General features: G+C 44.0%; 2 protein-coding genes across 2 annotated transcripts in view; one reads left to right on the top strand and one right to left on the bottom strand.

The window, feature by feature from the left end:
- Positions 1-15,046, top strand: part of PPFIA4 (PTPRF interacting protein alpha 4) — an 85,047-nt gene extending 70,001 nt beyond the window's left edge. The window contains exons 27-29 of the mRNA XM_066626529.1: positions 1,675-1,743; positions 10,511-10,688; positions 13,885-15,046. Of these exons, the coding sequence (XP_066482626.1) occupies positions 1,675-1,743; positions 10,511-10,688; positions 13,885-13,934 (297 nt within the window). The 3' untranslated portion in view covers positions 13,935-15,046. The remainder of the gene's footprint in view (positions 1-1,674; positions 1,744-10,510; positions 10,689-13,884) is intronic.
- Positions 15,047-17,990: 2,944 nt separating this feature from the next.
- MYOG (myogenin) lies at positions 17,991-24,868 on the bottom strand. Its single transcript, XM_066625709.1, is given in 4 exon segments — positions 17,991-18,112; positions 21,606-21,664; positions 21,907-21,925; positions 24,349-24,868. Coding segments are annotated over 4 exon segments (720 nt in total).
- Between the last annotated feature and the right edge of the window lie 1,896 nt (positions 24,869-26,764).

Raw genomic sequence — 26,764 nt, 5'->3', positions numbered from 1 at the left:
CATGACTTTTCACTTACTTACATTGAAACGCATCTGCCATTTTGCTGCCCATTCTGCCAGTTTGGAGAGATCCTTCTGGAGCTCATCACAATCACTTCTGGTCTTCACCACTTGGAAAAGTTTGGTGTCGTCTGCAAACTTTGCCACCTCACTGCCCAGGCCTCTCTCCAGGTCATTTATGAAGAGGTTGAAGAGCACCGGTCCCAGGACTGATCCTTCTGGCACACCGCTTTTCACCTCTCTGTATTGTGAAAATTGCCGATTGACACCCACTCTCTGTTTCCTGGTCTTCAACCAGTTCTCAGTCCAGGAGAGGACCTGCCCTCTAATTCCCTGACTGTGGAGTTTTTTCAGTAGCCTTTGGTGAGGGACCATGTCGAACGCCTTCTGAAAGTTCAGATATATAATGTCCACGAGTTGTCCTGCATCCACATGCCTGTTGACCTTTTCAATTTGAAAGCTTTTTAAAGGCATTTGGCTGGCCACTGTTAGTAATAGAATGCTGGACTTGAAAAGATGTAATTTGCCCAAAGTCACAAACTGGATTGGCAGAGGTGAAGTTTGAACCCTGAATGCCAAATGCAGCAACACCACAAGCACTTCATAGTAAATAGAGAGCCAAGTGTCATGCCCAAGGCTGCAGCCTGAATACAAGGTAAAAGTGTGATCCCTGCATTTCAGGCTTCCAAATAATTTCCCCATCATTAATTTCATTAATTTCCCTACCCTAATGAACCCCCTTGATGTAGTTTACCCCCTGCCAATCAGTTCCTGCCAATCATGCCCATGATTCTATCCCTTAACCCTTTTCTATCCTTCCCACAAGTGTACACATTTGATCTCTGTTGCATATATGCAACTTTGGGCAGAAATGGCTTAATGCTGCTTCTTCAAGTTTCACTCCTCTAGGTTTGAAGAAGTGAGAGAATAAAGGCTGTAATATTCTAAAAATGTGTAACTGGTCAATCACTACCCACTCATCACTGGCAGCATAAGCCAACCCCCATGACTCACCGCTGCCATGATCTCTGCCCACATAATGCGAAGCACTCTAATTTATGGGGTGGGCAGGAAATAAACCTTGGTACAGATCCGCAAAAGCTTTATGCTCTCTCCACCAGCCATGTTAAGCTGGTGCTTAATAGGCACATGCACTTGTGGAGAGGAAAAGCAATGTGTGTTTTACTATATTTTTTTCCCTTGAGATGGTAGTTCAATGTGTCGTACAAGCTAATGGTTTTTGTGCTAGCAAACGGAGCTGTATATATCATTTTTAGATGTTTATTTTAGATCAATGCATCATTTTTAAGTACTTTTTACAAAGTCAGATACATTCCCTGGCAAAGTGGCAATAAAGCAGTTTTTCGGAAATGCTTGAGTTTCCTATATGACAAATAATAGGGTGATTTTCCTAGTGTGGTGTTGGCATCAGTTGTTTTCCTTTGGGCCCAATCCTATCCAACTTTCCAGCGCTGATGAAGCCATGCCAACAGGGTGCATGCTGCATTCTGCAGTGGGAAGGGGGACAGTCATGGAAGCCTCCACAAGGTAAAGGAGCGTTTTCCCCCCCTTATCTTGGGGCTGGCATTGCGGCTGCATCAATGCTAGAGAGACAGATAGGATTTGTACCCTTTGATAGATGATTACTGCTGGCTTATCTGATGTTATTTCCAGGCACGACAGGTGATGGAGAGAGAATTCAACAATCTGCTTGCCTTAGGCACTGATCGGAGACTTGATGATGTGAGTACAAAGTACTATCCTCTAACTAAATCATGCTGGGAATTTGAGAAATTTTGGGCTCATACTATTGGCTAAGAAACTGATAAAGCACACTTAATACTGAAAATAGAGCTGGCAGTGCAGTCATCTTCTGAGAAGGAGCATCATAGTGCTCAAATTATGTGCAGCAAAAGAGGAAGTGGACGTGTTATTCTGGGCAGATTCCAGGTTGCAAAGAGGCACAGGACTCCTTTTTGGAAATGTTGTGTTGGGAGAGAAGAGTTGGAACAGCGACCACTCCCTCATTTCTTGTGTGAGGAGGAATTGGTGTTATTGGAGCCTATGTTGTTTGTATATTTCTTTTTTAATCGTCAAGAAAATTCTGCTTCCTAGACATTGGGGCATTAGCTCCCAATAAGGCTGTTCTTCTTTAGGAAATATAATACTATCTTCGTGTGGATATTCCCAGTTTAGTTTAGCTGAGTTTTAAGTTAAATTAAAACCTAAACAATCATGCAGTTTTGCATAATTCATCCAATTAGACAGAATGGTACAGGTCTGTCTGTAGTCAAAACTGCAGCCTTTGGGCTGTGGAATCCACACCCTGAGAAGTAATAGGAGCTGTGTTCTCCAGTGATTCCAGGATGGCTCAGTCTCTGGCATCTGGGAAGTTCTTCCCTCCCCAGCAGGTAGGGTCAGATGGTCAAGATCTTGCTTGGGGGAGGGGCTCCCTGGAATCCCCAGACTTGCATGCTGATAACGGGTCATCAGCTTGCTCCGAGAAACCACATCTCTTGAATGCCATTTTACAAATTATCAGCCTTCTCTCAGTGGCCATGTCACATCACTGAACGGATCAGAGCCCCTCATTGACTCAGTTCACATGCACAGCAAACACAAAGAGAGGAAGGAACATCCTATGGGCAGCGGGCAGAGTCAGCTGCATTTGCCCTTCTGGAGTGCAGCCGTAAAGCACAGCTGCTTCAGTGCATGAAGCTGCATGGAAGATTGTGCCATGGAGATCAAGGATGTTGGAAACACTCTTGCCTTCAGTTGGATCTCGTAGCCCTTCTCTGTCTTTCTGTGAACCAAATCTGAAGAGGTGTGGAGCTACTCTTCTTATCAACATTATGATATCCTACTATAGTCAACAAGCCTGCTTCTACAGGCTCGGTGGAGTATAACCTTTGTATGTTTTGTGAATCAATGTCACACTGTACCAAAGTTTCTGTATTATTCAGTCAATAAATATAAACCCTGAACTGGAAATACATTGGAGGGTTCTTTCAACATGGGAATCTGGGAACATCTCACTATAGATGCCAAATCTGTCTGAGCATTCTAATACACCAGTAAGATATCAACAAACATTATATGAAGTGTGGTCAGGCAAAAGATGCTTGAAGGAGGAGATAACAAAGAGTCTTCTGGAAAGTATGAGAGATGCTAACTGTTCTTCCCTTCTTCTTCTGCCAAACTATATGTGTCATTGGCACAACCCAACACAGATTGTGCCAAATCTCTACAGAGCAGAGTGGTGATATGCAGCATGTGCTGATGTCAGGCTTCTTCCCTATCATTTTTCTTGCAGCAGGGATTATTTCTGGTTATAGAGCCTTAGGAGAAAAGTAGCTAGGGAAAAGTGATTTTGCATGTGAGAGATGGGGGCACAAGTATACAGGTACACTTGTCAACTCATTGTCAAGTGTACATTTGGTGACAAGCTTCTTGTGTGCAGAGTGTGAGCTGACTCTTCATGAGAAGAAATCCATAAATGAAGCTTTAATCAAGGCTAGGGCTCAGGGTAAGGTGTAGATTTCACCAATTATCTTTGGCATGTTCAGAATTGTATCAAGTGCAAAACAGCTTATATAGACATATCTCAAGAGCCGCTTTACACATGTATTTACTACACTGAAAGCTGCAAGTCTTAGGGCCCAATCCTATCACCTGTGATGCCAGTGCTCCAGCGGCACCGCTGACCCAAACTGTCACCTTATGGCCAGTACTTGGAATGTGCCACCAGCACAGAGCCTCAGCTCCTGAAGACGGACACAAAGAGCTCTCAGTGGTAGGTACGGCTGGCAGCCAGCAGCAGGGCTTTTCATGGCGGGAGGGGGGACCAAAGGGGAAAGAACTGGGCAGGGGGAGGGGAGGATCAGGCCTGGGAGGGGGGTGGAGACAGAAGGAACATTTGTTCCCTTACCCAAATATTCTTGACTGTGGCAATGCCCCAGGACATTTTTATGGTTGGTACAGTCAAGCATTATCTGCAGGGATTAGGTTCCTGAAAGCCCCAGCAGATCGCAAACCTGTGAATAGTGAAACATTGATCCAGTTGGATGAGGGGGAGATGTTAGAAGGATGGGTAGCTTATCTACAATCAGTGGAGAGTTTCAAAATCCAGCAGAGACTAGCAGCAGGGATGTTTGTAAGCCAGCAGAGATCTTCAGAATGGTGTCCTTTAAAGGGGGTAGCCCTTTAAAATGGACAGTGTAAGCTTCAGAGGCTCTCCCCCAATCATCTTAAAAGGCTCTGCGCTAGATGCAGGTGCCATCTTGAAAGTCTCTGCTGACTTTGGAAGGTCTCTGTTGGCTTCCTTGCACTGCAGCATAGCCTGTGGATAACTGAGAACACACCACTGATACAGTGAGGTAGGTGTCAGTCCTGGTCCCTGTGGATAAGTGAATATATGGATCACAAATTGTAAAGGTTGAGCCTACTTATCCAGGGATTTTTGATCCGTGGATTTGGTTCAATGTGGGTCCTCTGGAGCCCTGTTGAGCCACATTTGGCCTAACCTTGAAGCCTCTGGAGGCTCTTCTGAGTCCCGTAGATGCCGTGTGCAGCCTCTGCAGGCCTCAGGAAAAAACCCCAAAAGCGTTGGAAGGTGAAACTGGAAGTCACCTTCCAGCATTTTTGGTGGCTCAGAACAGCTCAGGGCATGACCAGAGCAAGGCTGTGGTTGTGTTTGGAGCCCAATGGACCCTGGAATTTGGTATCCAAGAGGGGTCCAGGAACAGAACCCTCAGGAATAACGAGGGTCCACCTGTACTTGTAAAGTACAGGATTGACTGTAGTTGTCAAAATATGCAAATTTTTATCCTTTTTGCCTAAAGTAAAAATGATCACTAAAGAGGAAATTACTGTTCAGAGTGAGCTGATACTAAAAGCTAGGCTAAGAGTTGCTTATTTTAAACATTTAGATCCTACATGGTTCTAACTGCTTCACAGATAAATCTCCAAATATGTGAATGGCAAAATAAATAGGTGGAATTCTTTTATACATGATATTATTCATGTTTCCAGAAATGGCCCCGTATATGTTTGTTTATGAAGCATAGAGTATGCTTCATAAATATCAGGTTCCAAAGCCAAATATCAGGTCCTTCAATACATTCATAAACTATATAGCTGAGAATTTGATGCCCATTAATGAAACCCCACAATCTGACTGTTTTACCCAGTCTAATGGCACCTGATGGCTGGCCATGTGTGTTTTTCCTGCACAGTCATGAAAACATGGCATGTATGAAGGAGATGTGAGAATATGAAGTAAAATGATCTGGGTAAAGGATATGTTGAAGAAACTTGCATGTTCAGCTTTCCATTATGTAATGGTTCTTTCAGCTGGATACAATAAATTCCATGATACCAAATATTTTGAGATGACTGTGGTTCCAGGTTGTGTACAGGTAAGCCTGGAGATCTCTTGGAGGATGCAGTACTAGTGAGTACACTAATAACCATAGTCTTCAAAAATGAAAGCTGGTGTTCTGAACGTCAGTCACAGAATGGCCAAATGTACTCCTAACCCAGAAAAGATGCATGTATATGTGTTCATCATATCTGTAGGCCAACCTTTCTTCAGAGGTACATGGGGATTATCCAATTTTATCCTCACATGAAGTCTTCCAAGTAATCTAGGCTAAAAGAGTGTGACTGGCTCAAAATTATCCAATAATTTTCATTCAGTGTGTTGCTATGATGAATAATATACAGGAACAAGTGAGAAAACTAGAAATGAGGGGGAGAAGAAAGATCCCCAAATCTATTTCAGGCACAGATCTCTTCATTAGCTTTCTGAGATAGGGTGATTAGTCTGACAAATCTTTCAGCAACAAACCCCTGCTGGGTTCCTAATACAAAATACTTTCCAACTGTCAGGACAGACACATGAGCTGAAGAGGTAGTGGTATATGTTTCAAACACTAAATATCACATACAGCGGACCCTTTCCCTTCAGAGATGCAACATAGTGTGATGGGGAAATCAAGAGGGACATGCTGTCATCTGACTATTTATATGCCTGTGCAGTGGGGCAGGGAAGAATACAACCTTTGTTTCAGCTCACTTTGCTCAGTGTTTAAACCTGTTTCTACCTCAGTACTTCTGGAGCTTCTTTAAGAGTCTCTGCTGGCACTGAGCAGAACTCCTTGCTACTTGCATAGATCATTGTCAGAAGGCCTAACAAAAATTTAAAAAAAAATAGACGTTTTGCATTTTCTTATTTGGAACCATCTCCAGCATCATCATTCCCCAAGTGTTTAAGGTTGCCAGACTCATTTTAAGGCTTAATGATCCTGGAGAAGAATGTCACCTGAAAACCCAGGTGCTTTGCAAAATTTTACTTATAGCGCACACAGAGATCCTTGAACCTTCATGCTACTGATTTGTTTGGTGAACCACAGGGTCTGCAGGTTAGATGGTTTCCTAGACTGATTTGTTCATGGGCTTCAGGGTTACTCCACCCACTTGGGGCAGATCAGTGCTCCTACCCCATCCATGGCCTAGAAGGAATATAAAAGGTTCTTGTCAGGTCAGGCCAGCACTTTGCTTTGCTTGGTTAATAGCAGTCCCTTTTGTGCCTTCAAGCTCTGATTACTACCTGTGGGTTCCAGCAACCCTCCTAAGCCCCAAAAGAGGCAGGAACAGTTGTGGTAACCTATAGCTCCTGGAAACCAGGAGAAGCTGTTACTTCAGCGGACAATGATCTTGACTGTGTTGAAACCAGGGATCGGAGACCTTTAAGAGGGATGATATAGGAGGGGGAGGAGCAAGAGAGTGAAAGGAAGGGGAGAGGGAGAAGAGTCTGGCAGAAGTGGTCAGAAGGAAAAGGGGGAAGGGGCAAGGATGAACTAGAGAAGCACTGAGAAGAGGGAACAGAAGCCCAGGCAGAGAGAGAGCAAGAAGGGAGGGGGAAGATAAAGAAGCCCCTTATTCCCAAGACTGAAGGCCTTTCCTCAATACAGACAAGATTGTCCTCAGCAGGAAGATGAACTCTCATTGGCCATTCTACTCTCTGAGAGCTTGTGGAGGGGGGGGGGTTTCCAGCAGTGAGCAGAAGACCCAGGCCAGAGGCCCCTTCTGATGGGGCCTCCATCCCCTTCAGGCTCCTGAAGAAGATCCATCTGACACCAGACTTAAGTGGCATAACTGCATGAACAACCAGATATTAAGACACTGGGGCAAAGACCCTATTTGTTCTCTGCTTCCTACAAGAGACAATAAACCATTGACATGCAATCAGGGAAGGCAGGCCGTCACCACACCCAACAAGTAAAAAAACAAAGCACAAAGCACAAGCTTTTCTGCTCAAACCTTTCTCAAGCAGAGTTAGTTAAGCAGCACACACATGCCCATTACAATGTACAGAGAAGCAGCCAGTAGCTGGTTTGCTGCAATCATGGCTGGCTTCCAATGAAAAACAAACAGAGTGTCTGTGTCAACAATCTCTGGGGAGGCAATAAGCAGAGTTGCCTATAGCAGGTTATGCTATAATCATGGCTGGCTTCTAATAAAGAAGAAGTGACTGGTATCAGCAAACTGGAGCAACAAGCACCAAACCCTGGCCTGCGGGCCATATCTGACATCCTGGAAATGCTGTCACCATACAACACCTTTCCACACTGCAACCTCTTATCTTATGAGCTGATCTCCGAAAGTTGCACTGGACAGCCGTTTCCACCGCACATTGCCCCAGCAGGCTCTATGCTCAATTTCTAAGCAGAAGTGGCTGCCCGGTGCGACTTTTTGAGAAGATTACCTTGAAAGAGGTTGCAGTGTGCAGAGCCGGCCTTAGAGCAATTTGGCCAAATTGAACACCACACCTGGAGGGGCCCTGAACTGAGGAAGCAAGTGGAGCACCTGCAGCAGATACCTCATTCTATAGCTGAAGCTCTAGCATGAAATCTTCCATGCTGGGTTGTCACAAGTGAGGCGAGCAACGCATTGCCGTTGGACTGCCCTCCCGCCCACTCTTGGGTCTGATTGGCTTGAAATCTGTTCCCCCCAGAAGTAGTTAGCAGTGATGCTGCTTCCGGGTGCCTTGCTGCTGCTGCTTAACCTGGTGAGTGGGGGGGGGGCACTCGGGGGTGCAAAAATGTTTTGCATTGGGTCCTGCAGCTCCTAAAGCTGGCCCTGGCAGTGCGGACTGGAAAGTGCTGCACAACACGGGGATGACTTTCTTAACTCAACAGTCTGTGATTTAGAGACTGCCACTCTGAGGGGGAAGTGGGATTGCCTCCCTTCTGTTAAAAAAGAAAAAGCTAAAGCACCAGGAGAGGCAGCTTTTTGGTTGCCTCCAGGGGTGTGTGTGTCGGTCTCCTCTTAGCTCCGAGTGGGAGAAGCGGTGAGTTAAGTTTTGTTTTTATTGGGGGGGGGGGGAGTGTGTGTGTGTGTGTGTGTGTGTGTGTGTGTTTCAAGGAAGGTACTGAGAGTTTGAGCTTATGGGGGAGAGCATGTGGCTATGCCTCTCTGGACTTGGACTTCACTGCATGCCGCTACAATACACCCCTTATAAGCAGTTCCTTCATCACTGATTGCTGCCCATAAGACAATAAGACTACTGAATAGACATGTGTATGTTTGGGCTGTCAATCCATTTTTTTATGGTTCCCAGCAGAGACAAGGAAGAGTCGCCCTTAATGGGTAGTGGCACTGGATCAGAAGCCCTTTACCTCTCTGGAGAGCTATTGCCCAAAGCTCTTCAGAAGCTGCCAGCCTGAGCTGCTTCCCCACCAGGGGTGGGCCTGAGGATGGCCTCAAAGTGCCTTTCAATCCCAGCCAACCTGTGACATCTCAGAAACAATTAGCCAACAATCATTGTGGGCACTGTGGTATCCCAGAAAGCCTTGACTGGAATGGGTCTTTGGCAGACAGGCCTCCACCTGATTCCAGGACTCCGTGCCATTTGCTGGACAACTAAAGGTGAAGTTACCCAGCGGGAAGGCATTTCCTTTGTTAAACCAGTTTCCGGAATAAAAATCCTTACACCAGCTGGGCCTAGTTGTCTTTGTTTAGAACCCCTATGACGTACCACAGCTTTTCTGAACCTTTTTGAGGTGGAGCTGCTCCCTTGGGAAGAGGCACTTTGTTCAAGCAATACAGGTAGATACTTACATAACATGGGCTACTTTATGGAAGATAATCTATAGGCAGCCAAAAGTGCTATCTGTGACATCCAAACATTGCAAAATGTACAATAGCATTTTCAGCAGTATTTGCATGAAATCCTCCATGTGAAAACAATACATTAAGACTGCACTATTTTACCAGGGGAGGTTATACTAGAGTAGCTTTTTGCCCTTTTATTATTACAGTATTATTACTACAACTATTCTGTACCCAGCCTTGTGATTATGTCATCCTTGTGATATTATTTTCACAATACAAGGTCAATGTTGACTTTCACAACCAGGTTAGAGTTATACCAGGTAAAATACCAGGTCATTGTTGCCTCTTACAAAGTTACAAGATTTTATTGTAAGATGCATGTCATTGTTGTAGCAACTACTTTTACGGACTTTGTAGAGTTTTGGAATCTATTGGGTATGGTGTATATAATATGTGGGGGGGGGGAAGTATTTTAATCTTGCTGTTAGCCACTTCAGGTCCTTCAGGAAAGAAGCAGGATATAAATATTTTAAAATTAAACAAACATAGGGCACAATCCACTTTCCAGCACTGGCATAGTGGTGCCAATGGGATATGGGCTGCATCCTGCAGTTGGGTGTCACTCACGGAGGCCTCCTCAAAGTAAGGGAATGTTTGAGCTGCATTGCTCAGAGCTCAGAGCTGCAAAGCACTGACATAAGGGGTTAGGATTGTGCCCACTGTCAGTGGGATAAAGAATACCTTTTTCAAGGACCCAGTTCTTGATTTTTAAGCGGCAAGAGTTTTGCTACAATCTTTTCCTCAGTTCTGTGTATGGCTGTTTCTCCATGAGTCTTCACAGAAAATTCGACTGTTCTCGTGCCCAATTCTGAGGCACCTGACTCCTTCACTTGCTAGAGGTGGAGGTAGGAGGGAGACAATACCCCTAAGATCCAGACCTGTAATTCTAGAATACAAGAATCTGGCCTCAAATATTTTCATAGAGATTTCATACATGTACCTTACAATGCAAGAATGTTATGAGGAGCTAAGCAGGTTCTCATTGTACTGGTCCACCTCTCTTACCCTCTGCATTTAAGGTCAAACAGATGAACCCAAAATGTGATTGCATACCGAATTCTAGTGCTCATCCTTCAGGTTTCTAAACACAGTACCTTTCCATCATATGCCTTCTTGAAATCCCGCATATCAGCAATGTACAGCCAGTGAGATTTTTCTGTCTTTGTGCTACACGTTTACTTGTCTTCTGTGTGGTGCAGATAGCCTGTTTGAACTTTGTTCTTCCCTTCCCAAATTACAGGAATTCCTGTAATTCCCAAAATACAGGAGTGAGATAGGCTTACCTAATTGCTCTTCCTGGTTTACAGTATAAGCTTCCCTTTCTTTACAACAGGGTGATGACAAGACTTTTCGACGTACTCCCTCCTGGCGAAAGCGTTTCCGGCCCCGTGACATGCACAGCATCAATATGCTCAGCGGGTCAACAGAGACACTCCCGGCAGGGTTCCGAGTTACTTCTCTAGTGCCCCTGCCACCTCCTTCAGTGCCACTGAAGAAAATGCCCCCAGAAGGTAAGGTCCAACTATTCTATGTTCCCTTTATGGAATATGAATAAGGCAATCTCAGACTGCTGGGTGTCTGCCCGCATGCTGTGTGGTGTGTCTTCTGCTGATATGAAGCCCAACGCATTCAAGTAGCTTCATATCTCCTAAATTATGGAGTTGCATGAACCTCTTGCCTAGGAACTCATGGCTCTTATACCACGCCGTCTAGTGCTGACATCAAAGAGTTTGTTATGCGCAGAAAGCTCTAAGAGCAGTCAGTGTTCCATTTGTTCTTGCTGAGATACTTCTCACTGAACTTGAGTCTCATGCAGATGATCTGCTAGATTCTTTTACCTTGGTGCTTATTTAGTGTCTGTTAATTACTTTTTAACATTTCTGGAAGAAAGGCTTGGAGCTGAACCATTGTAAATAGGGCATCTTACAAGTTTAAGAGTTCATAAACCATTTTTAAAAAAACAGTGAATGTCAATTTCATTCCCAAAAAGCTTAGTAACTTCCCTCCCTCCAGTTCAAGTCCATGAAGAGCATTCTCTGACTGCTTTATGCTTCATCTGGTCATTCACTGGTTTGAAAACTTCAGTATTGCTCTTGGAAGCCACATACCCTGGTGTCATAATTTCACACTTTTTGTGTCTATTAACAGCATTGGACAATAGTACTATCATTAACCAAAGCATTATTGCACAAACAAAAAGATCTAGATTCTGACCTCCTTACAGCACTATCTTATGCATGTCTACTCAGAAGTAGGTCCCATACATTTCAATGAGGCTTACTACCAAGTAAATATGTATAGGATTGTAGCCTAAATGAGCCAAACTAGCCAGTCAATCAGTGGACAGCTGAAGTTTAGTGGTATGCTTTGCATGAATGTTGTGACGTTACTAATTGCATGCTCTTGTGTGTTATTGCTGAATGGTTTGTAGTTGGTGCATCTGGGTCCCAAAGACTGGAGACATCTACAGTTCGCACATACTCCTGCTGAGATTCAGTTTCCAATGGGACCTGGCCCAGGCTGCAGGTAAGATTAGAAATTAGGATAGAGAAGCTACACTCTTCGTAGCCCACAGAACTGCCAGAATCCGCAGATAGGGGAACTGTGGATATAGAGGGCCTCCGTAGCTCCTGTTGAGGTCATTTTTACAGGGGAGATTTCTGCATTACAGCCCAATAGTAATATCCTGGAAGAGTGGGAAGTGCTATGAGATCAGAAGAAGGTGTACTAAGGTTTATCCAACATACCCATTATCCCCTCTAGTCTGTATGCAAGACCAGAGGCCTCAGCAGTTGTCATGAGACTTTGGGGACCAGATTCTTTGAACTAGCAACGCTGCTTCAACAAACCCCAGTGCAAATGTGGCCTTAGATACCATCAAAGGTGGCTCTGTTTTGGTCTTGGCAGGAACAGATTTCAGCATAGTGATGATTTCCAACATATCTTACAGGTGATTCCTCGGTGTGCTCTGAATGTCATGGGTTCTTTTGCAGTGGCCTGTCTCTGGTCTGCAGGAATATAAATGTTCACAAGCACATTGTTCTTTAAAAGTCTTGTAATTCTTGTAATAGACTGCGGTAACCAAGGTAAATGGACAAGGTAGTTGACCCTCTAGCCCGGTCCCACTTTTCTTCTCTTCAATGTGACTAGATAAAATAGAAATAATGTTGGACACTATAAAATTAAATTTGAACTAATTAAGATTTATAGGTGATGCCCTTATGGCAGCAACTGTTACCCTGCACATGCCCGATCTTGTCTGATCTTGGAAGCTAAGCAGGGTCAGGCCTGGTTAGTACTTGGATGGGAGACCGCCTGGGAATACCGGCTGCTGTAGGCTTATACCATAGTCTTTCAAGACTGAAGGTTGCCAACCATTTATGGTTTCAAATGTCAACTGAACTATGACATTCACTGGACAAGTCGTTCAGCCTAATCTCTGTCACGGGGTTACTGTGGAGCTATAATGCCACTCAAACATTCCTAGGAAGAAGGAACAGACAGAAATGTAAAATAAATCAGTAGATAGTGGGACTCTGATGGTACAAGGCAACAGAGCGAAAGCAATCTAACAGATAGATCACAGAGAGATCTTCTATCTAGGCCACTGTATTAACTTGACCAGCTAGCTAGTCTTTCTAAAGAAGTTTCATTAAAGCATGCATCCTCATTCACTTTTTCTCTATTTTCCAAGAAAGGCTTACTAACTAAGGCATTTGCAATCAGGCCCATTTTCTGACAAATTGCTACAGCTGAGATAATTGGGCACTCTTTCTATTTTCAGATTATTACAGAATCTGTTCTTGGCACAGTATGATATTATGCAGTCTGCTTACATGCTGTGAGCTCACTAGCCAAGAGATGTAACTGCCTGAAGTGTCAACTAAACCTTATGGCCACAGTAACAAAGAGGAGGAGGGAGTAGGAATGTGCTGAATAGGGGCTGGGGAAGCGTCTATTCAAGTGAAGGTGACAGCTGCTTGATAAAGATAGTAGACTTTCTCCCTTCCTCCCGTTCCCCAAGGCAACATCAACACCAAAACTCCCAGTGAGAAGAATGGATCTGGGTCCTATTCAGTCGAGATTCCAAAGTTGACCCCAGTGACTTGGCTACTGCTGACTTTGTGTCTAGCGGTCCTTCTGCCACCTGTGCTTATCAGCCTGGGTTTCGATTCTTTGCTAAGGGCTGCTGAATAACAATTCCAGGATTCTGTGGACCCTCAGGCAAGCCCCCACTGCTGGTGTGTCCCTTTGTCTTGAGAAGGTTAGGGTCTGAAAATGATAGCAGCAAACTCTCATTCTGTCTATAATATCCATATGTGCTCCATGCAAAGTGAAAATGGTAACTGTGTATTGGGATGCCAGCAATTGTCAGATCTTGCCAAACCTTGGAACCGGCCCAGTTGAATCAAGTGATGAGAGAAGCAAAGTGGGGATGAAAGTCCAGCTCAGCTTTTCTTCGCATTCATTTGAAGTACTGTAGACCCTCCTCTGCCTCTCTGTGTTTGGTTTCTCTCTGCCAATCAGGGAAGGAGTGAATAATGTCACAGCTTATCTCTCATATTTGCAGGTCTGGACAATCCCAGCTGCTATAGTGGAACAAAGCTAGATTGCCAGATGAGATTGAAAGCACAGGTGCAGGGCAAATTGCCACAGCCCAATGTCCTCTCATGTTTAATGTTGCCTTTCTACCTGTTTGTTTTGCAGCACATTCTCACTACTTGTACGGTTATACATTGGCTGCTTTCCGGGAGTAGGCCAGAGACCAGCCCGTGCCTGCTCCTTGGCTCCAAAGAACAGAAGTTACAGGCCAACCATTTCAGGCCATGTGGCCAAAATTACACTATTCCTCCTGCTTGTACACAACCCCTAGTTTCCTGTTTGGTGTCCTTAAACCCCAGTTATATCTGTGGCTTCCCATTTATCTCACTCCCTTTCTTTGGCTATAGACAGACACACTTCTCACTGAGAAAGAGAACAGGCTTCTCTCTCCCCCAGGTCTGTCCTATGTGTGATGCTGTGATTTTGGAATAGGTCTGGTAAGACATGGAGGCACCTTCATGCTGATCTGCAGCAGTCCCTGAACCATTATTCTCCTGTGCTTCATTTTACCAATATGCCTGAGAGCAGCAGTACCTGCTTGTTCCTACTGTACAGCTGGGACCCAATAAGACAATCGCCAAGGAAATAAGACGAGAATATGGGAAAACCCATCTCAGAACTCTCCCTCAGGCACACCAGACTTATGCTGGGATTGTCCACCATGGCACGGGTGACAAAGAGCTTCTGCCCATGGACAGTGTTGGCCATCAGATAAGGAAGAGCCGGGTCTGGAAACAGGGCGGAGTGATGCTTACTGGAAAGAGAGATTAGCAATCAAGCAAGTTTTATGTCTTTCAGGTCCCACGTCTTGTATGAAAATCTGATGCTGCGAGTACAAGTCAAGCCCTTGCATCTCTGTTGGGTATACAGTATATGCCCTCTTTCCCTCTTAGACAGAGATTTCCCCTTTCTTCTCTTTGCATTTACAGATAGCCTGTGATCCAGAGAGTTCCTAGCTCTTACTGTTTCTCTTCTCTTAGGGTAGGATCTGTGTGTCTCCTCATGCTGCCTTTGCCTTGTGTGGCCCCCTATTACTGACGTGGTATTTCTTGGTGGCTGGAATGCCCTATACTCATACCGTGCTGTTTGGAAGTGCAATATCCAAGAGACTGTACAGTTGCAATGTCTTTTTGGTGTACGACTTGCTTAAAACAGTATTAAATATTTTTTTTAATTTAAAGAGTAAGTGATCCCTTTATATCAATTAATAACCTATTTCTTTTGTCATATTGGTACTGCATGGATTCCAAACCCTGCAAACAGGCCAGGAATGGGTGTATGTGTGTTCCAATAAACAGGATTTTAAAGCAAGACTGATGGATTCATAATTCTCTTCTGCATTAACATAGATATTCTTTCCACAATTGGCTTAAAGTCACATGGTCATAACCTGGAACAGCTCTCTGATAGAACTGATGTCTATGGTAAGTAACTTGATGACACATGGGCCAAATTTGACCCTCAGAGGACAGTTAACTGGCCCATCATTCACCTGTACCCTCCTAGTTGCTTGGTGGAACCTTTTAACCCCAATCAACCTCATAATTGAAGGAAGGAGAAACAGGTAGAAACACAAAGTCTGTGCCACCCACCTGTAGCACTGATGAAGGCTAGAAAGCCAGACAGCATTAGCACAACAGAAGATTCGTAATACAGTATTTTATGAACCTAAAGGAAGGAGAAGCTCAAAATGATTTTTGAATTAAATCAACTCTCTGTTCATACCCTTTCACTCTGCAACTGTTTCAAGTTGTGACCTTAAGCCAAATGATTTCCTGTCTTTGTGTCCACAACAGTAGCTAGCAGTAGTAAGCTGGGAATATCTCTTAAGCTACATCTATGTTGTCCTCCTGTCACTGTGTTCTGCTTTGCTTTGTCCCTCACTAGCTATGCATCACTGCATAAACAGATATGTTTATGAGAAATGAAGGGCGCAGTCCTAACCAACTTTCCAGCACTGACCTAGCTTCAATGCAGACCCAAGGTAAAGTAACAAACAAACACGCCCTTACATTGAGGAGGCCTCCTTGACTGCCTCCCCACTGCAGGGTGCAGTGCTCACCACATTGGCCCAGCTATGTCATTGCTGGAAAGTTGGTTAGGACTGTACCCAAAACAACTTAAGCTTGGATAAGCTTATGCTGTGTGGAGGGAGCTGAGTGGGGCGGGGGGGGCGGGGATGACAATAGGCAATAAGGGACACTCAGAGATTAATGTTCAAACCAATGCAAGGGAGTGGCAACAGGATGCAGTTATCTTGATACTTTGTGGTCTTGTGTGCTCCCTGAAGCATCTGGAGGGCAACTGTATGATACAGGAAGCTGGACTACATGGGTCTTTGACCTGATCAAGTTGGGCTCTTCTTAGGTTCAAATGAAAAGACATCTGGCAAGATTAGTGACGAGAAATTTAGGAATATCGATATATTTAAGTTGGTGTCAAATGTGTTTTCAGTTTTATGGCACCTCATCAAGAAACCTGGGACTAGAACCTCTCTGAAAAATCTGAGAATCTCTGGCAAGAGGTTTTCATAAAAGTATAGTTCCAAGGAACTTAGGTGGAAGCTGGAACAGTTAAACCAGTTTTAGACTTGTTTACATTTTAGTATAGATAGGATAGGGTGTGGGCTAATGACTTATACTCTGAAGTAGATACAAGTCCTTAACTGCCACAGAGATTTATAGGAATAAAACACTGGAGATTGTTGATATAGTAAGGCTTGTGAAAGTTGGGCTTAATTTGGCCTTTTCTGAAGTAGGTAATAAATATCCTCTACACGGAGAGCTTTTGACATTGCTTTGTTGTTCTACAACTCAGAGCCCAATCATATTCTTCATCCCCCCCCCTCCACCGTTGCAGGCACGTCAAACTAGCAAATGCTGAATTCCATGGGAGGAGGGTAGGCCAGGAGGCTTCAGTGGGGGATTTTGCATACCCTTTCCTTCCATAAGCCCCCTCACCCACCATGTGTCTCCTTGGACCTGCTCTGGCAAGTTCGCCAGCAGAAGTCCTAGGAGAGAAAGGGAGTGGGGAAGGCTGCTGTTGGAGAGGCTAAGATCCATTGCAGGCTGTCTGTGACAGATCCTCCCCCTCCCACAGCTTTTTCACGCCCATTACACCTCCCCAAACCTCCTGGTTTTTCCCATTCCCTGCCTCCATTATACCCTCCCACCAACCCCTCCCATTTTTCCTGTTATCCTACTTGCTCCAGCGAGTGGAGACTCCATGGATGGCGTGGATAGGAAGCCGCAGGCCTTCCCAGTGGCACTCCCAGCAGTGTGCTGACTCGCACTCTGTTGGAGCACCTTTTGCAACAGGCACTCTGCTTTGCGGCAGCCAATGCTATTGTGGGAACCTTGCCTACATCGGGCAAGATTGGGCTGCTAGAGGATTCATTTGCCAGCAAAAGCAAGTCAGCCTTTGCCTTGTCACATAGACAAATATTTTTTGAGCAAAGGCAATATTTTTTAAACAGAATTCCATGAATAAATTCAAACAACAAAAAAAGCCTTTATTATTTTTTTAATCTCACAATAAGTTAGCAAAAATACAAAACAAAAATGGCTACTTCACACAGTAGAAAATACTTCAGTTGGCAGCATTTTATATGGCTTCTGTGCCTGGAATTTTCAAACTGCCAGAAGAAGTTGGTCGAACAGCATCTTAAAAAAAACAACCACACTCACTTGTACACACCCATAAAAAAATCCATTGGCCCCCAAAGAAACAACTTCTACAAACAGGGAGGAAAGCACAAAGCCACACTGGAATCCTTCCTTAATCCTTCTCTCACCCTTAATTAGTGTTCCCAATAATACATTAGAATGTTTTGATCAGCCAATCCCAGCCAGTTTCCAGAGGAGACAAAATCCAGCAATTGTCAATGAAGTCACTGTAATCTCCCATTCTGGAAACCAGGCAGATATCTAGATAATTATTACTTGCCATCTTTCTTGTTAGATTGTCTCTGAAAAAGCACAACATTTTATGTATGTATATGGAATTGGATAAGCGGCTTCATCAGTTAATAGTCTATGACTAGGGAAATAAAACGTCATCCAGTGTTAGTGGGGAAGGAAAACCTTTCCCCATATGGAACATCATCCAGTGTTAGTGAGGGAGAAACTTCTCCCATTTGTAAAGTCCTAGTACAACCTGCTGGTGAGGATTTTTAAAAACAGAGAGAAATGAAGACTTGGTTTTCTGCATTATCAGTTTGGAGCCCTCTCCTCTTGGAACACAACAGCCACATCCTCCACAGCGATACTGTCCACGATTGAAGACAGGGAGTGAAGATTGCGGTCTTCAGAAGAATCATCACTCAACAAATGGTCTGTGGAGAACAAAGGAGTCGCTTTAAGCAAGTGGCTTTCTCTGAAAATCTGATTGCTGCTGAGCAGGGGTTTTGAGGGATGGCAGATTGTCCCGGAGAAGAACCAAAGTCTCAAATGATTTGTTGCTTATATCAGGCTTGGTGCTCATCTGTCTTTCTGAAAGTTATTCATTCTTAGTACTGTACGTCCATATACTTGTGCCTCTGAGCAGTGAGGAATCCCAGGGGTACAGCTCCATCTGTGTTCTGGTTCCCTTTGGCAGAGACAGCAATTGGAGCCTTAGAAAGTGTCATTGTAAATCTCCTCACTGGAGATGTCCAGTGAAGGAGTTTCTTGGGCATTAGTATTTGTTAACCCTCTTTTTTCTATTCAGGCCAAGCAATGAATCATTGTCTCAGGGTGTGGCCCTATTGCCATGCTCAGTTAAAACATCTAACCCCAATCCAATAATACTAATGTAGTGGTGGTTCTGAATGATGCCTCAACCATTTCCACCCCATTCCACACACAGTCTCCTCTTGCAGCTAGTGCCATTGTTTAAGAGAATTCTAATGTCCTTTGACATTTAGTTGCTGAAGGGGTCTCTCCATTTGTATGGAGCTTCATGAGGCACCCTTGACTCCATTGGGGGTATTGAATATCATGGAAGATATATAAAACCGTAAATATGAGTGTTGAGGTTGCTCATTATCAAAATCCTCGAGCATAGAATTTTTATGATAACCCACTGCGATGACTAATACTTAATAATGCTAAAATGTTTTGCAAAGATGGAAATTCACAGCACTGTAAAACGGGGAATTAAGAACTCACCCCTCTCTCATGGCTTTTTGGTGAGGGCTCAAAATGTTTCTGTTTCATCTGGTATTTGGGTGATAGGTTGATGTCTGCCCTCTGAGCCTCTGTAATAGTGTCCTGTTTCTGCTGCCTGTCTCTGGACTGGATAGCCCCCCCCCCGTTTTATTTTTTTTAATTATTGATTATTTTACTGTTTCTATATAGTTATTGTGGAACTTTGAAAGCCCACTTGGGCATTTGCTTCTGCATGGGAAAGGTGGGATATAAATTATTTAAAGAAATAAATAAATACAGCAATTGGGAGCAATGTTTGCATTAATATAGAGCAGGGGTGTCCAAAGTTTTTGGCAGGAGGGCCACATCATCTCTCTGATACTGTGTTGGGGGCCGGGGGGGAAAGAATTAATTTACATTTAAAATTTGAATAAATTTACATAAGTTTACATAAATGAATATATTAAAGATGAACTTGTATGAATGAATGAAGGTCTTGCAATAGCTCAAGGCCTGTAAAAGGCCTTGCACAAAGCAAGGCTGGCCTTTCCTTTTCTGCCGCTACTGCATCACAGATGTGAAACAACAAGCAGTGGAGGGAGCCCTCATCCCACAGCTCACACGAGAGGTCACACAGTTGCCCTCATGCTGACAGCAGTTGCACTGGGCCAGTGTGGGCTCCAACAAATCTCCAGAGGGTCAGAGGCTCATTGGGGACTGGGGGCTCCCTGAGGGCTGCATTGAGAGGCCTCGAGGGTCGCAAGTGGCCCCAGGGCTGGGGTTTGGGCACCCCGATATAGAGTGTATGAAGTAAATGAAACTACAGCTTTCTACTAGAGCTACCACTTCTTGTTCCAGCATTTTGCACTTCCACAGATAATGTTCATTTATTAATAGGATAAAGTTTTTATCTATATGGGAAGGCCAAGTTTCAAAAATATCTGCACTGGGAAGAAATGCCCCCTCAGTCCTTTGTTCCTCCTGATAAATGCTGGACAGGGTTGATGATTTGCCCCATAGCTGTTAAAGTCTGCAGTTCGCAAAACTCTCTTTCATTAGCTCCTGTTCCTTATTTCAGGACTGTAAGCAAGGAGGCCAGTCAGTTACCTTCCACTGAAGGTGTCCCTCTTGTGCAATTCATGCCTTTTTAATTTCAGCAGGTACAGTTTTAAATTCTAGCCATGTATTTCTACTAATCAAATGACTTCTTGGTTGTGATTTTAAAAAATTGCATAATACTGCTTTGCCATCTGTTCGTCATCCTGGATGGAAAATGAACTGGTGGTCTTTCATCACAGTAATATTTTTTTCCAGCCCTGGATTCATTGCTGAAGCTGTTATCAACACCTCCCCTTTTAGCATTCCTAAAAACCTGGTGATCAGAACTCATATGTGACATTAAACATTACCAGTGAAAAGGTTAACCCATTTCTGCCCAGCCCACAGGTGTACACATTTGATCCCTGTTGTGCATATGCAACATTGGGCAGAAATGGCTTAAACTTACCAGTTTCAATGGTGCCACATACAGTCTCATATTAAAAATTTAGTAGCTGGCTGGGCCTGATCGGTTCGGAGTAAACCCCCCAACAAGAATGCTTCAGAGCTGAGGACTTCCCCCACCTGCCAACCAACAGTATAAATATATTGATAGTCTCTTCTCCATCATCTCTCCCCCCACCCATGATGGAAATTGCAATGGAGAACCTTTTCCATTTTCTTGTAATTTTTATTCTTAAGATGTGTTCCACTCATCAGAGTCAGGCTACTGATAGTATCTCAGCTAAAAAATACAGCATTTGAATGATGATTCAAATATAGTACTTTTTAGCTGAGAGATTATTAGTAGCTTGAAGCAGGGGAGGAGCTCCCTCTACAGATCAGAACCCCACTGTCAGGTCTAACTGGGGAGATGAGAGTGAGTGTAACTGTGTGTGTAGACCACTCTCAAAGAATAGCCATTTCAGATAGCAGTGATGAGATGGGACTCATCCAGAGATATTAACATCGTGCCTTTTTTTGGAGGCATATGGATGGATGCTGCTGGCCTCGACAAACCTTTGCTCTTATCCAGCAGGCTCTCCTTTTGTGTTCTAAGTTCTTATGACTTTGGACCTGATTAATAAGGCAGATGTTATAACTTTTTGGGAGTTCACATTATTTTGTTTGCAGGTTTAACACAAAGGTGCAAATTACACTGTTATAATAATTAGTGGTATTCACCATGTACCAGAATCTGTTTTAGATGCTGAAAATGATAACATTTTCCTTGAAAAGACCACAGATAAACTAATTTCATATTTTTAACTACGTTTGGTTTGGCATTTGGTTGCTCTACAGGGGGCTTTTAACATAGTTATTTACATCTGTGAAAAAACAGGTTCCAATTTTTAGAATTAGAGCTATTCCTACCTAATATTCCAGTGTTGATGTGGCTGTGCTAATGTGGGGGGCACTCACAGATGCTTCCTCAAGCCAAGGGAATATTTGTTCCCTTACCTGGAGGCTACCCTACGGCTCTGTTGTTGCTGGAATGTTGGATAAGATTGGGCCCTCAGTCATACACAGCAATTGCCCACAAGGAGGGAAGGGAGAAAAGTTTGGGAGTGATCATGCTGGTTTGTGATAGAATGGAGTTATACTTACAAAGAGCAATTGGATTGGACTTTGTTGGACTCCTGGAGAACATGTTCCACTTACCTGAAGGATGAGTGCTAAACTCTAGCTGGGTGCTCCACTCTGGGCTACATGAGCTGCTGCTGGCTCCATGGTCACTAGCCACCTAGAATCAGAAAGTAGGGGTCTCTGAGGATTAATCACATGACGGTCCCCCCATTATGACTGCATCCTTGCATTTTGTGCAAGGGTTCCTGCAAATCTCTAGCATTAACTTTTCTTCTTCCTGGAAATATATCACTTTTCCAGAATGGTGTCTTGCATCTTCAGATAAGAGTTTAACAAAAACAAACAACAAGAAGTTCCAAATGCAGTGAGGCTGCACTGTGAAGAGGATTCCACCACTATTTGGGGAAGTTAATATAACCCCCATGCATCCAACATTTCAGTTTGTGCTGTTGGCAGTTAGAGCAGGTTAAGCAAAGTTTATATAGTATTGTAATTCATCCATGATGTGGTTTGGCCTTCTTCCAAGGGTAACAAAGTGAGGATTACCTGAAGCCCAACTAGTCAGGTAGAAGTGCATACAAAGAGTGTCGGGTGCTAAATTCTATGCACAGTTGCTTCCTGCACTGAATCAGGCTGAACTGGGGTTGAGAGCTTTCACAGATGAAGCAGACACAGATACCATGTGTCCTGGTGGAGGTGATTGTGTTCAATAACAAATGAGGGGTAGAAGACCCACATATTCATCCTAAATGGGTGGCCCAGAAAATGCAAGGGTTGCTTTTTAAAAAATTATTTTAAATCTCTATTTAAAAGATTCCATTATGTAGGAGATGTCATCATTTCTGACACTGGCTTTTTGTTGTCTTGTTTTAACTGATCTGATGGATTTAGTTTAGATGTGAGATATTGAGGATTTCCACGTGATTTTATAAAGGTATCTTAAACTTATTTTATACTGTTAATACTCCCACAATCTCAAATTCAGTGCCAACAATATAGTGATTGCCGATTCTCTTCTAATGCCAAACTGTGTAGCCATGCTGGGGGCGGGAAAGGGGGCTTAGGAGGAGGAGGGACTAACGTGCAGCTGTTCACAACTTTCTTTTTTATCAAGAGGCTTGATGAACATTCCAGAATGGCTTTGTGTAATTTGGGACTATTTAGCCTCCAGGTTTTTTGTTTGTTTTTTTTAAAAGTTAAGTAGTAAACATTCTGGACTGATAGGGCAATATGGAGACAGGCAGTGGCATAGCTAGAGGGGGTGCATTTTTTTTTCTTCATAGATCATGGGGAAGGCAGTTTGGAAGAAATGAAAAACTCTCCATAGAAATAGTTCTGTTTCAGATTTATGCCAGACTTTCTCAAATGCTGCAAAAGAAACTGAAAATTCATCTTCTAATATTATCCTTCCAAAACAAAACAAAATTTTCCCCAACAGATCAAAACAAAACCTGTGGTGGTTTTTATTTTTCCACCTCAGTTGAAATCCTTGGGGTGATTCACAAATTGTTTTGTTATTGTGCAGGTAAAGAAGATAAGAACATTTGAGGCTGGTAATTGTCTTATCTCCTGGTTTCAGAGTATGGTTACTGTGTAAAGCTGTTTGTTCAAGGTAGCAAGGACAGTCCCATAGGAGCCTGCTGTTCCCCTTCTCTCAGTGGTCTTCCTGATTTTACATATTTTTGTAGCAAAATCACAAAAAATTCTGACAAAACCTATTTGTCCAGAAAAGGATGCTCTGCAAGGCAGCATCTAGAGTGGTGTCACCACAGCTGGGGGGTTTCATAGGAGAACCCGAGACATTTGTTCATGGTTTAATTAAATGTTCTGCCCCTTAGGGATGGAAGATCCAGGTTTGTACCCAGATGCCCTTGTGCAGCGTTAAATGGAGACATCCAGTAACCCATTTGAAAACAGGTGTTCAGTTTTCAAGCCCATCCCCCATTGGCACATATACTAGAATTTGCTTCTGGAGTGCCAGCTGTTGAAAAAAAAAGAAATTTGCCCACTGGTCACTTCGGTCATAAGGATGGTGACATTGTCCTGGTGCATATACTCACCCTGGAAACCTTCTGTGTAGCTGATACATAATTCTTTAGGTATCTTTAGGATTCTTTAGATATTCTTGAGATAAAGCATCTATTGTACATTTCTCCATTGTAGACAATGTGTCATCATTTAATCAGGCAGGATTTAACTACTGCAGTCTACTCTCCTGCACACTTTTGAACTGTTAAATGGTACTATATACTCCGTAAATTTAGTTGGAAGGTTCCCGAATAGCCACTGGTGCATGTGTGGAGTAGCGCATTGAAGACTGCAACATGGTGTTGAGGGATACCAACGTAGCGGACATGTTGGTAGCATGAAAGCGATAAAACAAGCAGCTAAGGTTTCCTTTTAGACAATCACACCCACTAAAATTTCCCACTTATGGTGGTAAGTCTATGTGGAAAGAAAATAATCCTGCAGGCCGTATGGACTTTCCTGCATCAGTGCTCAGGCTGGCTTTACTATCATGTAAGCTAGAGAGAATTTATTGGAAAACATGATGTATTTTGCTCCTGTGCAGGCACACAGTTACAGTAAACATAAAATATCTGTATTTGTTTTGCTTTGAGTAAGGCTGCTATGCAATATAACTCTGGCATGGCAGCCAATAACTAATCCTAGAAAAGTTGGCATTTGCCACCAGCAAGGAACTGTGGAACATACTGCTGCTGGCTGTCCATGGGCCAAATGAGTCATTTGGTAGGAATGGTCAGTACAGTAATCACGGTCTCCTGTTGTTGGTTGATAGTGCGCTCTGCAGTAACACATATGCTGTCTGACGGCTTTTACCCTCCCCTGGCACTTACCACTGACTGGGTGCTGGTGCTACAGTAGCGCAAGTCCCTCTGGTCCCGTTCCTGTTGGTTGAGAGTACTAAGCAGAGCTTGCAAGCGCTCAATGTACTGGATGGCACTGCGGAGAATCTCCACCTTGGGAAGCCGCTGGTTGGGGTTCAGTAATGTGCTCCGTTTGAGAGCTTCAAAAGCCTCATTGACTTTCTTCAGCCGGCGCTTCTCCCTCAGGGTGGCAGCCCGACGCCTATCGATGGAGACACTTTTCCTCTTGCATACTTTGCATGCCCAGGGCAGGCATTGGCCGGGACTGTGATCTGGCAGGACTGAGGCCTTCTCCTCCAAACCAGTCCTGCTGTCAGGGCACAGGGTCATGGCTGCTCGGTCTGGGTAGGCCGTCTGTTCGTAGCTGTGCAAGCGAGGGTTCAGGTAGTTTTCTCCATCGTAAAACCGTTGGTCTGTGAAAAAGTAAGGGTTGGTCTCTAGGAGTTCCATGGCAAGCGTCTGGCAAGGCGCAGCTTGTGCTGGGGAGTGAAACTCCAGCGCCTCACGCCAACTGCTTGGTGGCATTTAAACCCGTGCTGGCATTAAATCATAGAGATAAATATAGCAAACCTCCAGGAAACCTGAGCTCGCCCTAAGCTGCTGCTTCGCATCAAAACTTGTCCATCTGATTTCATGTACTCTCTCTGGGGGGATTAGTCTGCTGCTTGGGGCAGTGCTGTGGCTGAAGGGGGGGGGAGAGTGAACGGGGGGGGGGAGCTGGCATGTGCTCCAGAGAAGCCCAGCCGCCTCTCAAACAACGGCCCCATTGGATTTATTTTCACTTGCTCTCCTACAATGATATTGATGATCAGTCAGCTCCCTGAGCTGGCAGCTCTCTGAGGCATTCCTGCCTCATCTGCTCCTTTCAATTATTCCTCCCTGCCAGCACCAAGGACTTGCAACCCTTTGGATTGGAAAGAGCAAAGCAGCAGCAGACAGAGAGGGCAGCTCCTGAATGGAATCGTTATCATGCCCACCCAACATCTCAGCTTCTCCTTTGACCCAGTGGCAGGCTTCGGGTGGCTGCCACTTTAGCAGGCTGTGCCTTTCATAGCCACTTGAGAGGCGGAAAATCAACAGATGAAGCCTTTCTCAGTACTGCTGGAGAAACTTCAACTGTTGATTTTCTCAACAGCCTTGCGTACTGCTGTTAAAGATACAGTGCTCTGTCCCCAGAAAGAGTAGCAAGCAGCACATGCTCCATGGCTCACCAGAAATGAGCTAGTGGTCTGCTGTGTCTGCCTCCTGACCACTCCTACATCCCAACCTGTTTATGCCTCTATCAGATTTGTTTGTCCCAACTACGGTTTTGGCCTCCTGAAAATAAGGGAAGTAGATATGGACTCTTTCCTCACTCCGCCCACTGTGCCTAAACTGTTCAGCCATCTAATTTCCTTCCAGTCAACTGCCTCTGCCACCTTCTACTTGTTCAACTGAACAGTACATGCAGTGATTCTCTTTTGCTTTCCTTATCAGAAAAACCTCAAAGCATGCCCTGCTTGCCCATATGTCCCTTCTCCTAAACTTGCCCTAGGAAAAGAATGAATACCTCTAGAAAGCATTTGCTCATGATTATGTGGAGGCTCAAATAATTATACTTGCTACAGAAGACTCGCTTATCTTAGCAAATATCTGAGTAATCAAGGACCTGAGCGAGTTGTCTCCTTCTACCTAAGTTCCTGTGAGATGGGACTCATGATGGGTGGACAATGATTTAGATCAGTGGTTCTCAAACTTTTTAGCCCAGGACTCACTTTTTCGAATGATAATCTGTTGGAACCCACCAGAAGTGATATCATTAACCTGGAAGTGATGCTATGGCCAGAAGTGACATCATCAAGCAGGAAAATTTTTTAGCAATCCTAGGCTGCAACCCCATCCACATTTACCCAGGAGTAAGCCCTGTTGACTACCATTGTTAAAAGCTTATACTTTGTAGCCTGTTAAAAGTACAGATCTCCCCAAATGCAGTCACATACCATGTTGGCATCAAGTCTAATAGACTAAAAATAAAATATTGACATGAATGGGAAACCACCTGTAATTGACTCATGACCCACTTAGTGGGTCCCAACTCATAGTTTGAGAAACAGTGAATTAGATAACTTGAAATTTTGTGTTGCAAACAGTTGGGATAATAGTATTTGCAGGATACTAGTGAGACCTGGTGGGTGAGCATTTGTATGAGTGCATTTATAGGGGTTGTAGTTCCATGAGATGGCCACTGTCCAACAGCACAAATCTACGTGCTTTCAAATATTGATGTCCAGTGCTAGGTAGGTACATACATGTGCTGTGCATTGATTTTTCGTACTGAATAACTGCAATGCTGGAATTAGCCTTAGG

The sequence above is a fragment of the Tiliqua scincoides genome, chromosome 4 (assembly GCF_035046505.1).
Source record: "Tiliqua scincoides isolate rTilSci1 chromosome 4, rTilSci1.hap2, whole genome shotgun sequence".
In the NCBI taxonomy this organism is placed as follows: domain Eukaryota; kingdom Metazoa; phylum Chordata; class Lepidosauria; order Squamata; family Scincidae; genus Tiliqua; species Tiliqua scincoides.
The sequence above is the reverse complement of the archived record's forward strand: the minus strand, read 5'-3'. Positions and strand labels throughout refer to the sequence as shown.